Source organism: Pristiophorus japonicus, chromosome 14 (assembly GCF_044704955.1).
Source record: "Pristiophorus japonicus isolate sPriJap1 chromosome 14, sPriJap1.hap1, whole genome shotgun sequence".
Taxonomy (NCBI): domain Eukaryota; kingdom Metazoa; phylum Chordata; class Chondrichthyes; family Pristiophoridae; genus Pristiophorus; species Pristiophorus japonicus.
The window spans coordinates 158,827,687-158,841,767 of NC_091990.1; the positions used below are offsets into that span (position 1 = coordinate 158,827,687).

General features: G+C 43.0%; 2 protein-coding genes across 2 annotated transcripts in view; both read right to left on the reverse strand.

Annotated features, from left to right (window-relative positions):
• The window catches only part of LOC139280163 (protein kinase C-binding protein NELL1-like), a 1,006,941-nt gene extending 1,005,516 nt beyond the window's left edge, over positions 1 to 1,425 (reverse strand). Inside the window, exon 1 of the mRNA XM_070899716.1 lies at positions 1,279 to 1,425. Within this exon, the coding sequence (XP_070755817.1) occupies positions 1,279 to 1,342 (64 nt within the window). The 5' untranslated portion in view covers positions 1,343 to 1,425. The remainder of the gene's footprint in view (positions 1 to 1,278) is intronic.
• Positions 1,426 to 3,900: 2,475 nt separating this feature from the next.
• Positions 3,901 to 14,081, reverse strand: part of slc6a5 (solute carrier family 6 member 5) — a 53,986-nt gene continuing 43,805 nt past the window's right edge. The window contains exons 11-15 of the mRNA XM_070899717.1: positions 13,681 to 13,812; positions 10,646 to 10,745; positions 6,867 to 6,967; positions 4,182 to 4,349; positions 3,901 to 4,056 (exon numbers count right to left, since the gene is read on the reverse strand). Of these exons, the coding sequence (XP_070755818.1) occupies positions 3,901 to 4,056; positions 4,182 to 4,349; positions 6,867 to 6,967; positions 10,646 to 10,745; positions 13,681 to 13,812 (657 nt within the window). The remainder of the gene's footprint in view (positions 4,057 to 4,181; positions 4,350 to 6,866; positions 6,968 to 10,645; positions 10,746 to 13,680; positions 13,813 to 14,081) is intronic.

The following is a 14,081-nucleotide window of genomic DNA, read 5'->3' on the forward strand; positions in this document are numbered from 1 at the left end:
ACAGTCAGCTACGAATAAAACTACAATGTTCTGGCATTATCAGTTTGTAAGAGGATCCAGAATGCACAACTAACTCAAACAGACCGTTTCCCTTGATCATTCCTTTCACCCCGCCAATTAGCTGAAATCACTCGCTCCTTTTATCAATGAATTGTCGGTACAGTTTGCAAAACACTTAATAAGTTAGCCTGTAGCTTAATATACAATGGCTTTGAATGCACCAAGCCGTGGCATCGTTTTGCAATCCTAAAACTTCCCAATTAAACCACACACTCAAAAAACGTAACGTTGCCCTGTTCAACCCGGAGCAGAAATGTGACCACAACTGGTTAAGGGTGTCACTCACACACACACACACAGTGGCGCTCCATCTCCCCACACACTGTGTTCTCAGGTACCTAACATTGGGAGTGGGCCGCTCACGTGCCACACTACCTTCCCCCACCCACCCCATTTATGAAATACTTATCAGTGTGTATTTCTGAAGGCAGGCTGCATCGTGTGTCGCTTGCTAATGAATCAATCGCATGTTTAAATCCTTTCAAAAAAAATTAAACCTTCCCGCAGCAGATTCACAAACCGAGATGCTGCAAATTCGCATAAAGTTAATTGTTTTTAATTTAAAAGTTATTCCGATCGACCTATTAACAGCTGATTTCCAATCTTGAGACGAGTGAAATTGACCGACTCCGATCAATGTTGAATCTCGACATTATAAACAATTTATCAACTTTAATTTTACTTACTAATGGGGCTGCATTTAATTCACATTTTAGCATTGACGAGGGTGTAGTGCGTTTGGAAGCACTGTGTTGTGAAAGCACATGCGCACACGGTGGTATCGCTAAAATGAATAGATGAAATAACAAGGGTCCCGGGAGGAGAGGAAAGCGTAAGCTTTGGATGTTAAACAAGCCTCCAGTCGGGTTGTTATTAGAGCTGGTTTTCAAACACACTTAAAGAATCAAGTCAAGCATCATTAAGCCTGCAAGCAACTGACCCGTGCAAAATAACTGAATTCTACTTGCGGGAGGATAAACTCGCCTTTGGTTTAAAATACTGCAATAAGCTTAAGAACCCCATTAAAAAATCTCAAAAGGCAGATTGTGTCTTAATGCACGTATCCCATCGCCCCCCTTTTACACTGTCCCAAAGCCACAAGGCGGTACCCAGTACACAGCAACTTCAACCAGAAAGCAGCGATCTCTTTAACTGTACCCAGCAAGTCAATGCATTCCTCCACTTGCAGTCTGTGCGGTAGAATCATTGTCACCTTACCTGGTTTTGCGGAGATGATGAAAGCTAAAATCATCGGAATTATATCCATTTGCTTCTGCGGCATTTTGTTTTTTTTTAAATAAATGTTCTGCGGCAGCCGTCGAGCTTATTTACTTTGTTTAATAACGTGCACAAACTTGGCGATCCGGCCGAGGCTGCTGTGTGACTTGTGAGCGCTCCGCCAGCTTTGGATGTCGCTTTCCCAGGAGCAGTCCACCCTCGCCGGGGGAAATAGAGGGGTGTTGGAAGTCTGATTCAAGACACGCGAATCTTCAAAGATCTGCGGACGTTTGCGAGACGTTCAACCTGCGGATCGAGGCGCGTCTGGCGTCCAGCATCGTTGCGGACCGTGGGGCTTTTTGTCGTTTCGCGTTACCAACACTGCCTCTGTATGTGCCGGCACCCCGCCTTGCGGATCAGTCGAGCATAGAGCAGCTCTGTGCTAACAGGCAGGAGGGATGGATTGGGAGGGGAGAGGGAGGATGGACGCGTCTCAGCTCACTTGGGTTGAATAAACGTGTCCCGATACTGCGATTTTCTCAGTGTATGTTCACACTCAGCTTCGTTCCAAATGCATCATGTTGCAAATAGCGTGGAGGGGGTGCTTTGAACGACACTGCAGTTGAGTTGCAGTTCTGAGAGTGTATTGCATGCACCTTCTTCACACAAACACACCATTTCCGTATTGACCAGCCAACATATGACATTTAAAACATGAACATTTATTTAGTGTTTCTTAAAGTTACATTATAGGATAATCTCTAATTTGAACATCATATAGGCAAATATATAATGCATTGAATCGTATTTATACACATAGATACAAAATCTGAGGTAGGGCCTCAAGAATGAAGATCTTTTAAATGAATCATGTACATTACATATGCAAGATACCCATCGAGCATAGGTGATGCAACACTCACATTAACTTAGATGTATGTTTGAGTGTGTGTGTGTGATCAGTCGATGATTCTGATGACCTGATTTGAGGCACATATCTATATCCATAGGCAGCAGTACCCCATATAGAATGCACATAAATATACATGACATTACGTAAGTAATTAGGAATTAACCTATACAGAGATAGGTCCACTTAAAGTGCCTGAAGACACCGCGTATGTTACATACAAGTGACTTATTATATATGGCAAAGTACAGGTTGATCTATATACGTTTCATCAAATACTTGTATTTCTGACACTGGAACACATCAATAAGGCCAATGGTTAACCTGATGTGTTGAAAGACAATGTGCAAACTTAATAATAAAAATGTACTTCGGCAGCTTTCGACAACCTTCGCTCAGCTGGCACAGAAACAATCTGTCTTTGGTACCACTGCCTGAAGATGGCTTATAGGAGGATTGCAAGGACTGGGGGAGAAAAGTATTGCAATTAACGTTAAGGTGCTAAAATCACTTTATTTAAAACAGAAAGGCAAATATCAGGATGCAGTGACTGGTTAAATCAGAATGAACGTTTCCACAGCTAATGCCAAGGGAAACAAATCTATAAATGGGCTTTGATGGGTTTCAGCACTGAGGCACATCTATACACTACATGGAAATTAATGAAATCATATGACGAGGATTAGTCATATCTAGAAACGGAACAAAAAAAATGAACGTAAAATTTACCTGAGACCCTCTTAACACGAAGACAGACAGACAGAAATATTGACAAAAAATCCCCGGAAGTCAACCACTGTAAATTTCAGACTAAACTGTTTTAAGAAAGTTTTTTTTTTGGCTAAACTACGCTATGCTCACCATCTCTACATTTTCATAAGATATTTAGAGGGACGTGACATCACTAGTACGCACTATATGAACACTGCTCACGTTTTTAAAAGCATGAATACCTAGAGGTTACATCCTAGAATGGAGGAAATACAGTCTGGCCAATTATTGGGAGCGGGAACAATTAACAATTGTCTTGGTGTTGCAGAGGCTGAGGTGATCTGATTAACCCCAATCCCAATTGAGAGGAAATAGAACAGCAAGACTATACAATGCATTAATTTTACAAGTTCTTCCAGTATTGGGGGATATAATAAGTAGAATTGCACAATTACTTTTTTTCAGCTGTAGATGAAGGAAATGGGGAAACTAGAACGTTGAGACTGAGACTACTTCTTAGGCACAAATCACAGGACAGATTTTGTAGGAGAAACACGTGTCAGTGAGTGGGGGGGGGGGGATGGGCATGAATAAAAGGACGATAGCTGCAAGAGGTGAGAGAAGGGGAGACTGGAGGAACTGATCAATGAAAAACACAGTAAAGCTGGCAAGAATCGTCAGAACCAATGAACTCCTGATTAGAATCACATGACAGGGGAGGGGAGGAGGAGATGGAAACAAAAGCGGTGAGCGAATGAATGAAGGAGAGAAATGGAAAACAAGAATGTGGAGAGATGAGAGGAAGATATGGGTAAACGGTCAAAACCTGAGAATGAGGAAGGACTGTATAACGGGGAAATGCGAATTGGAAACCTAAATAACAAAACGATCTTAAAAGAGATGAGATCATAATGTGAGAGGACAAGGTGTGTTAAAAGCAAGAAATGCACACATAAGAAAATATGTTAAGCCCACATCTTTATGCAGAGAGATAGGCAATACTAGAACTGAGATCCTAATTCCATGTCTTTGGGGTGCAGTTTGAGTCCGAGAGAAGAGGTCCCCAGAGGGTCTATCATGTTCTTGTAGCGCTCTCCGCGGTGCTGAGTTAAGAAAGGACCCCAGTCGGGTTGAGGGCTGCACACCAGTTTAAGCCTCTGTAAATACAAAACACAGCTTCAGGGGGAGGAAAAAAATCCATTCACGTAATGTTCATTACAGCAGAATCATTCATTTACGTGCACGAAGCTCAACATTCAATATGCGGGTCCGATCATTATACCTCTATAAAGCTACCAGGGGCCAGATGCATCTTAATCACGAACATGATAGGAATCCATATAACAGAACAAGCCAACATTAACCATCCCATCACCATCGACCAGGCCGGGTATTTGTAGTTTTCATATGTCAAGGGTTCCCATTGGTAAAAGCTGAAGCAGAGAATGAACTAGAAAATGAAACAAAATATACACGTTTATGATTTAGAAAGTGTGATCTATATCAACTGTCCAAGTCATCCTAATTATTGTTCTTGGAAATCAACAAATGTATAGGTAACAGAAACGCCAAACTATAAACACACAAACAAAAGCTGAGAACAGACCATCAGGCCCCTCCATGCTCATCCTTCACAAGAGACACTAAACTTCTTACCTCAACACCCTCCTATCCCACAAAGAATGTACTTACGCTACTCCACCACACCACAGTTCACAGGCAGCAGCAAATATACACGAGGAATAGACAGCAGTACATCAACGTTTATAGATATAAGAAAATGTCTTACACTATGTATAGTGAGGACTGTAATGAACAAGTATGAAATGCTTATTTATAGTTCATTGGTGAGAGTTACCTCATAAAGTATGTGATACACACTCAACACCTAGAATCACAGAATCATAGAAGTTTATGGCACAGAATGAGGCCATTCAGCCCATCGTGTCCGCACCTACTCAATTTGCATCAATACAGAAATAATTTATATTTATATAGCGCCTTTCACGACCTTAGGACATCCCAAAGCACTTCACAGTCAGGTACTTATGCATTGCATTCACATGTAATGTCACAGCAACCAATTTGCCACAGCTAGGTCCCACAAACAGTTAAATGACCAGATAAACTACTTTAGTGATGTTGGTTGAGAGATAAATGTTAGCCAGAACACCTGGAGAACTCCCTTTTACTTCTTTGAATAGTGCCGGGGAATCTGTTACGTCCACCTGAGAGGGCAAGCAGGCCTTGGTTTAACATCACATCTGAAAGACGATACCTCTGACATGCCCTCAGTAATGCACTTGAGTGTCAGCCTAGATTATGTGCTCAAGGCTTTGGAGTGGGGCTTGAGTATAAGTTAGTGATTTTAGTAAATCATTACTTTTATAGCTTTGATATTTTAAACACTGAAGGTCGATATATTGCCCTATGATGAAAAGCCAATTAGGTATCAAGCCACTTATCATGGCATCCTGAAGATAGTCACAGATTAATTATGGATACTGACTGATCAGTGGTGATAGTATCTTTGCTAGAACTCATCTCTGGTGATGTAAATTATACAAAATAGCAGCTGGCTGAGGTATGTCAAGAGGCTGTAACACCATCTCAGGATGTGTTACAGCTCAAACCAATTCAGTTTTGCTTTGGTGGTTCATGACATCATTGAAACCTTTTTGATGATATTGTGGCCTTATGATTCACTATGCACAAGGTCATATGTCACACTGTTCTGTCTATGTTAGCCCTGAGCTCTGAAATTCCCTCCTCAAACCCCTTTGCCTCTCCGCCTCTCTCTCTCCTCCTTTAAGATGCTGCTTAAAATGTACCTCTTTGACCAAGTGTTTGGTCACCTGTTTTAATGTTTCTTTTTTTGGCTCATTGTCAATTTGTGTCTGACTGCGCTCCTGTGAAGCACTTTGGGATGTGTTGCTACCTTAAAGGCACTATACCAATGCAAGATTTTGTTGTTGTAGAAATTCTATATCCTTGCGAATTGAAAAAGGAAGCATGATAATAGAAGGCAACATTAAAGACCTAAAGGGGAAAGATGCAGAGTATTAAATACTGAAAAGTAAAACTAACTTGCTCAGCATCAGGCATGTTACCTATACCACCACTAAAGTGTGGACCAATAACCCTAAACCTAAGTATAGCACGCTTGGGAGGAAACAGGTGACTTTGGACCTATGGTTCCCAAAGCGCTCCACCACTGGGGTTTTCCTCCCATCAGGTCTGGGTCTGCTGTACACTAGTGATTGTGATTGATTGCTATGATTGGTCAACAACTCCATTATCATTGTATCATGCTCAATCAGCTCCGATGGAGGGGCCACATCGTCCACATACCTAATACTAGACTTCCAAATCAAGCGCTCTATTCAGAGCTCCGACCCGGCAAGCAAGTCTCAGGTGGGCAGAGGAAATGCTTCAAGGACACTCTCAAAGCCTCCTTGAAAAAGTGCAACATCCCCACCAACACCTGGGAATCCCCGGCCCAAGACTGCCCAAAATGGAGGAGAAGCATGCAGGAAGGCGCCGAACACCTCGAGTCTCTTCACCGGGAACACACGGAAGCCAAGTGCAGACAGCGGAAGGAGCGTGCAGCAACCCAAGCACCCTACCCACCCATCCCTTCAAACACCGTCTGCCCCACCTGTGACAGAGACTGTAGGTCCCGCATTGGACTCATCAGTCACCTGAGAATTCATATTAATGTGGAAGCAAATCATCCTCGACTCCGAGGGACTGCCTAAGAAGAAGAAGATCATGTGATTACTAGGATGGTAGAAAGTAAATTAGAATGACCTTGATCATTGATGTCTAGCAATTCCTATGTTCCTATATATTGTAGACTTCTATAACAGCATACAAAGGGTGCAACAGAACATCAGTTATTTCTTGGTCTCCAGCACTGACATTGACTAATGAAACACATAGCAGTATTAGAAGATAAGATACATACTGTAAGAATTGTAGGGGTGACAAAAGCCCAGCAAATTCTCCAGAAATAGCTAGGCTGAAATCCAATCATCATCTCGATATCTTCACAAAATCGGTTCAATCCTGTTCGCACAAAAATACAATATTAACTGATATTCTTTGACCATAATTACTTTTGCATGTATTTCTGTCTCTCTGAACTGCTCTCTGTTTGGCAGGGGGTTAACACAAGGGGACAGCTTGAAGTTAAACAAAAACTGTCCACCTGTATGAAATTCAGATAATTTACATACATTGAAATAGGGCAGCTACGCAGCTCACTTTGGTTTGCCATAAAGTCAGTTTCAAAGCAGTGTAAAAATTCAGTCTAACTGCAGTCAAACTGTCGTCAACCTAGGATTTGGTGTCAAGTGTAAGACCACCTGCAAGAAGCAGTGTCACATTATTTCATCATTTCACTTGCTGCAATATAATTCCAACCAGTGTAAAGGCAACTTTTGAAGCTCGGAAACTACGAAAATATGAACAATGACAGACAGGGGAAAGCCCTTTGGTCCATCGAGCCTGCTTCCACACAATTGCGATATCTTGTGTATCACAATATACACTCTCCACCCCACCAGATGGTGATGGGGGGCTGGAACTCCCTGCTCGAAAGGCTGGCAGAGGCAGAAACCATCACCACATTTAAAAAGTACTTGGATATGCACCTGAAGTGCCGTAACTTACAAGGCTATGGACCAAGTGTTGGAAAGTGGGATTAGGCTGGACAGCTCTTTGTCGGCCGGTGCGGACACGATGAGTCGAAATGCCCTCCTTCCGTGCTGTAAATTTCTATGATTTCTATGTACATATTTCTAACATGGAGAATGGGGGCCATTGCTCCATGAGCGACGTCTTAATTGGGTTTATTTTACAAGTGTAAAAAAAAGCAGATGTGAGTTCTATCTTAGGGGGGGGGGGAAATGAATCCAGCAGCGGACCGATATCTTTCGATTCAACATCTGTTTAAATGTGTGAAAAGCAAGATTCCTGCGCTGTTAGTGAGTTGACTATTGGCCAGTTCTTGGACTGCTACTGTGATTACTTTAGCTTTCTGATTCAGTGCTGCAAATATGATTGCTTTTCTCTTCATCTTTCAGCAGCCTGTTCGGGATTGAGCTCCAGTTCTGTGCATTTCTCATTGCCTTTTGAAGAGTTGCTCTGCACTCAAATGCTTTAATGCCAGGAGATATAAATATCTTTGCCATGGTGCAGTTGGTTTCACAATGATAGTGGTCTTTGGTGAGAGTGCAGTAATACTGAGTGGAATTTGCACATGTTCATAAATTCCATTTTTATTTTTGCTCCAGTGAAATATCAGTGGTCAGGTCTGTAAAAAAAAACTTATCTGCATATATATAGGGTGAAGTTATTATAGATTATAAACACCTATTTAAATATCTAGGCTTTGGTTATAAATGTCACTTTATTACAGTTTCACTATATTTTCCCTCTTCTCCAGCATTTGCGGTTCCGGATAGATGTTTGCAGAAAGATTGCCACCTTGTGGTGCACAACAACATGTCTCATTGACTTACAATTTTGAATAAACAAGTATTGCCAGCTAATTCTGCTGGAAATTATAGGGTAAATCTTAACCCCCCCTCTCCCCCACACCAGGCGCGAACAGTATGGATGGAGGGCGGGGCGGGGGGGAGGGGCAATATTAAGATGGCAGATGGGATCACGACACATCCCAATGCCAACAGTGTCAGCCGTGGCTCAGTGGGTAGCACACTCACCTCTGAGTCAGAAGGTTGTGGGTTTAAATCCCATTCCAGGGACTTGAGCACATGAATCTAAGCTGACACTCCAGTGCAGTTGTGAGGGAGTGCCACACTGTCGGAGGTGCCGTCTTTCGGATGAGACATTAAACAGAAGCCACGTCTGCTTTCTCGAGTGGACATAAAAGATCCCATGGAACTATTTCAAAGACAAGCAGGGGAGTTATCCCTGGTGTCCTGGCCAATATTTATCCCTCAATCAACATAACAAAAACAGATTATCTGGTCATTATCACATTGCTGTTTGTGGGAGCTTGCTGTGCACAAATTGGCTGCCACGTTTCCCACATTACAACTACACTCCAAAAGTCCTTCATTGGATGTAAAACACTTTGAGATGTTTGGTGGTTGTGAAAGGCACTATAGAAATGCAAGTCTTTCTTTTTCCAGCACCCCCCCCAACCATTTTCCTTAGTCCTAAAGGAGCTGGGTCTAGTCGTGTTCTGATAATGTCATTGGGATGCGCACGCCATTTTAACCACTGGCCCAACTCAGTGCTGCATGGTCCCCAACCCATCAGCAAATGCGGGCGGTCCACAGGGTCCTTTCCACAGGAGGCACAGGTAAACTTAATCTTTTAAAAAATATTTAATGGTGCCAGGTGGGCCAGCAGGAACAGGAGTGCTCTTCCTAGCCCCCACAAGGATTCCTTGGGCCTGTCCTACACTGGGCTTCTCCTCTCCCCTGGACTTTCCCAATTTTACCATCCCCGCTTACCCCCCCCATGCTTTAGTTACTTTGCTGGGGATCATTTTTTGGGGCCCCTGGCTGTGGTCTCTCCCCCACCAATTTTGACTCCCGCCACCGGTGATGACATAATTCTCACCAGCTTTGAATGGAGTTCAGTGTCATAAAATGCTAATGAGGCCCGGGAGCAGTTGGTTTGCCAATCCCCCAATTCCAGGGCCCAAGTTAAAATCAAGGCTATGTGTTATATAGTATTCCCTTTCCACACCCTTTACTTTATTTAAATTATAATGTGTTAAATTTGCAAATATTTTTAAGACTAATATAATGTTAAACAAATAAGAAAGACAGTTCATTTGGATAGTGCCTTTCACGTCCTCTGGATGTCTCAAAGGGCTTCACAGTAACAGAAGTACTTTTCAAGTGTAGTCACTATTGTTATGTAGACAAACACAGCACCAACTGCAAACAGCAAAGTCCCACAAACAGTAAATGGGATGAATGACTAGTTAATCTATTTTGGCGGTGTTGTAATAGGTTAACTGTTTGACCAGGACAACACATTTGCTTTTCTTTACACACTGCCATGGGATCTTTTATGTCCACCTAAACAGGTCTTCAGTTCAATGTCCCATCTAACAAATCAGCTCCTTTCTTCAATACTGCACTGAAGTATCAGCCTATATTATGTGCTCTATTCTCTGATGTAGGAGCTTGAACACATGTCCTTCTGGCTCAGAGGTGAGAGTGCTACCATCGAGCTAAGCTAACGCACACGGAAGAATCTTCTCAACTACAGCTCAGAGCATAAGAAAAGTAGTGTAATAATTTGCCACAATCATTGCATTATGCACAACATGATTCTAGCAATCAGTTGTTAAAAGTCAAAACTGCTTTGTCTGAGATAAGAGGATTATGTGAAAGTGTGTGGGTTGGTTTATTGTAATTACAATGTTAAACAGCAAAGCAGGCATTATGTGGGGCAATGTGTCATTAGCTGGCTTTTTAATGGTAGAGTTCTCCCATAATACAATGGAAAAAGTTATCAAAGTAACTAATTAGCTAGCACGGATATGTCACTCAAACTGGCAAAAAGAAAAACTCTGAGCAAAATGTTGAATCGACTTACTTTGCATTATAGAATTATGCTCAATTCAATTATATTTCTGTCAACAGATTTATACAAATATTGATGTGGATCTCACAAAATATTGATCCAGTATGCTTAATAGTTTCACAGGAAATGCACCAACTAAAAATAAGACTCATTTAAATAGATTGGCCTTACCGTATATATATGACACCCCAACTAGTTCACATATTGCAATGATGACAAGGGAATAGGAGGCTGCGTATGTGTCCACCAGCTGCAGCAAGTAGATCCCACTCTAATATCACAAAAAAAAACAGGAAACATTTTAGATGGTGCAAATGTTTAACTACAGTGTTAAAATTAATCTAGGCAAGTTTTGGGGAAACCAACCACCATTTCCTTGTCCAAAAAAAAATCACTTCAAAACAACTGCGCTGAAGTGAAGGGGAGGAACAAGGTTAAATCACAGTGCACTTGCACATCGACCATTCTTTGGAATTAAGGATTGAGGTGAGACACAGATCAGACCAAAGCGCTCCAGTCTCAGTTCCCCATTACAGTATGTACAGAAGTACACAGCTATTTTCTGATCTTTGCTCTGTGGATGCCTTTCCTTGTTTCTTTCATTTCATTTCAGAGAGTGCAATATAAAAGTGGCTTTTGATCATCGTGGCAACTGACCCTTGAGCATACTGCCAGCAAACACTTGGGATGTTCATCCATTGCAATATTTACAATCCATTCCTAAGTTTCAGTGAATATCAGAACTGGAGACTAGGGTTAGATTTTTCACGCAATCACTGACATTTAGACTTATTAGACATTTAGATCCCTCAGATAAGAGCATGTTATCACTGGGTGCTAAAGCCTTTTAACTTTAGGAAGACGGACAGAAAGTTTAAGCTTCAACACCAAAGTCTGTTTGTAATTGTCCTTACCGTGTGTTCAGTCAGCAGAAAAATTATCCGTAATCAATCAGAATATTAGTACTTGTACAGATACGTCTGAATCTTGAACAACATAAGGATTTCAGTTTTAAATTTTTCAATTGGCTGAGGCCTATAAATTCGGGTCATTTGCGCCTTCCATTAGTGGGTGGGCGCTAACAGGAAACAAACGACTTTGCAACCGGGCGCGGCGCTGCTAATGACTCCCGCTAAATTTGTGCGAGAGTTTAGTGGCGGCGATAACTCATAGTACCCCGCTCTGCTGCGCCAGCGATGCTGACGTCATGACCGTAAGCAGCGCCCCGTTTGCGCACAGGACCCTAAATTAAGTATTGCTCCCTGAAGCTGCGCTGGATGATGATAGCGACAGCTTCGGGGGGCGCGTACCGGGCGGTCGGCTGCTCGCGGGGTGAAACTCAATGGGGAGGTGTGCTGCGGTAAAAAAAGAATCCCCGATTATTTTGTGCGCTCCGTTGCCGCTTTGAATGTGGGGTCCGTGCTGCTATCAGTCAGCTTGAGTGCTGGGCTGTTGGCACAGCACCCCCACTCCCCGATGGTCCAGATGCGACCCTTTTCTTGCTGCAGTGTATGCAGCAGGGGCCCTTCTCTTCAATTCAGGGAAGAGCCTCCCCGAGGTGGCAGCGCTACACGGCCCAGTGGGTAGTGCTGCACCCCGCTCCCGAGGTGTCCAAGCCCCCGCTACTGCCCTAGAATGGAAGTAGAGCACTTCATTTAGCACTCCACTTCCTTTCGGGGGCCGGTAACCCCAATATCCTGCGAGAGGCGAGACTTCTGCGACCCGTTAAGTCTCAACGGGGCTTTTTGGCGGAGAGAGTTCCAGATTTTCACTACACCTTGTGTGAAGAAACACTTCCTGAGTTCACCCCCAAACTGCCTAGCTCTAATTTTAAGGTTAGCCGGATTCTCAAATGTGCAGGGTGCAACGATGATATGCATTGAAGGCATCAAATGAGCGTCGCTGATGTATGTGAATAAGAAGGGGTTGTATCCTGGGATATCCAGTTCATCTATGATGCAAACCAGGTTGTGTGTCCCGGCAAGGTTGCCATCATCAACTGATTGGCTGCAGTTGCAGTACCTCCACCATGGCTTCTTCGGCACACTCTACCACAGGACACCGAAGCCTATCTCTTTGGCCCTGCAGATCCATGCTAGGATCCCTCACCTGTGTGAAAACGTCCGGACCAACTGAATGGTCTGTTTCTTGACTTACTGTAACGTTCATAACTAACAAATCATGAGACAAGTGCCCAGTGTATTTCAAAACATCTCTATGATTGCAAACTAGGGGGTGATAGGTTGTGTGTGTGTGAGGATAAGGCTGGCGGTTAAGGAGTGTGTCGCAATTGTGATATGAGAGGTGAAGTGAGCGATGAGAGGTTGTGAGGATGTTAGAATGGAGGTAAGTGTTTTGTGCTTGTACAAGACAGTCGGCATATGTTGGGGGAGTTGTAGGCATCTGTAATGCATGCACCTGTTCGTATAGTTGTTGATCCACCAGGACGCTCGCGGCCTTCCACGAGAGGTGGGCACTGGAGGGACTGGAGTGCATCATCACCCCCGGCAACAAAATTTTAATTTGATTATTATTGGTTAAAGTTTAATGTGTTTATAGTGCCGGTTTTTAGCGCCCCCCACCCCCCTTTTAGCCAGGGGGCACTTGTATAATTTGTGTTTTAGTGCCCTCAAAAAAAACTCCAAAAAAACAAAAAAATAGGGGCGCTTGTTTGAAAATGTTTGGTGTGTCCCTCCCCACCCCTTTAATGAGGGGGCACTTGATTATTTATTATACAACAAAAGAGTTGTATAGCTGTTGAGTTGGGAGTGGCTTAGCCAGTTACGTGATGTTCACAAGGCTCAATAAAACCCCAGCCAGTTGGGTTCGGGGGATCCAAGTGGTTGTGAGTCTGGTGGATGAACTGGTAATGTGTAGTGTGATTGTGAAACCTTTTGCTTATAAACCAACTAGTTCTTAATAGCAATGTGTTGCTATGAATTCTTAAACAAAGAACCCATGAAGCAAATACATTACAGCACCCTTACCCAGAGAGTATGTGAAGGATTAATAGTTAGTGTGAGGCTTACTTTACGAGGGTGCAAAGTGTGGTGGTACCCAGGATGGGCAGGGAGGGCGTGGTGACATGCAACCCTTCCCTGACCTCGCAAAATGTTTACACATAAAAAGCAACAAATGGAGGAATTTCTAGCTGCTGAGCTTTGATGTAAACATTATTATTTGGCTAAATTGGAACGCTATCTTACCTGGGTTACCATGGGAATACCCATGAAGAAGAAAACCACACAGCAGGCTAATGTGAACAATGGCTTCTTAGGCCGCAGGTATCCCGGGAATTCATCCACGACTGAAGTCACGATGGTCTCAATGGTTGCAAACTTGGATTTAATTGGAAAAAAATAGATATGTTATGTCTATAATTGTAAAGTGCTGACCTTTACTGTTACTCACTGTTGGACTTTTTCTTCTTATTTAGAGCTATTCAAACCTAGCTATGTGCCTGTACAGGTTGAACCTCCCTTATCCAGAACTCCCTTATCCAGAACCACCCCTCATCCAGAGCCATTCCCAGCCACCAAGTGGCACATGTGCAGAACTCCGACATGAACAAATTGAAGTCCTTCCTCGCTGCCGACTCCCGCAATCG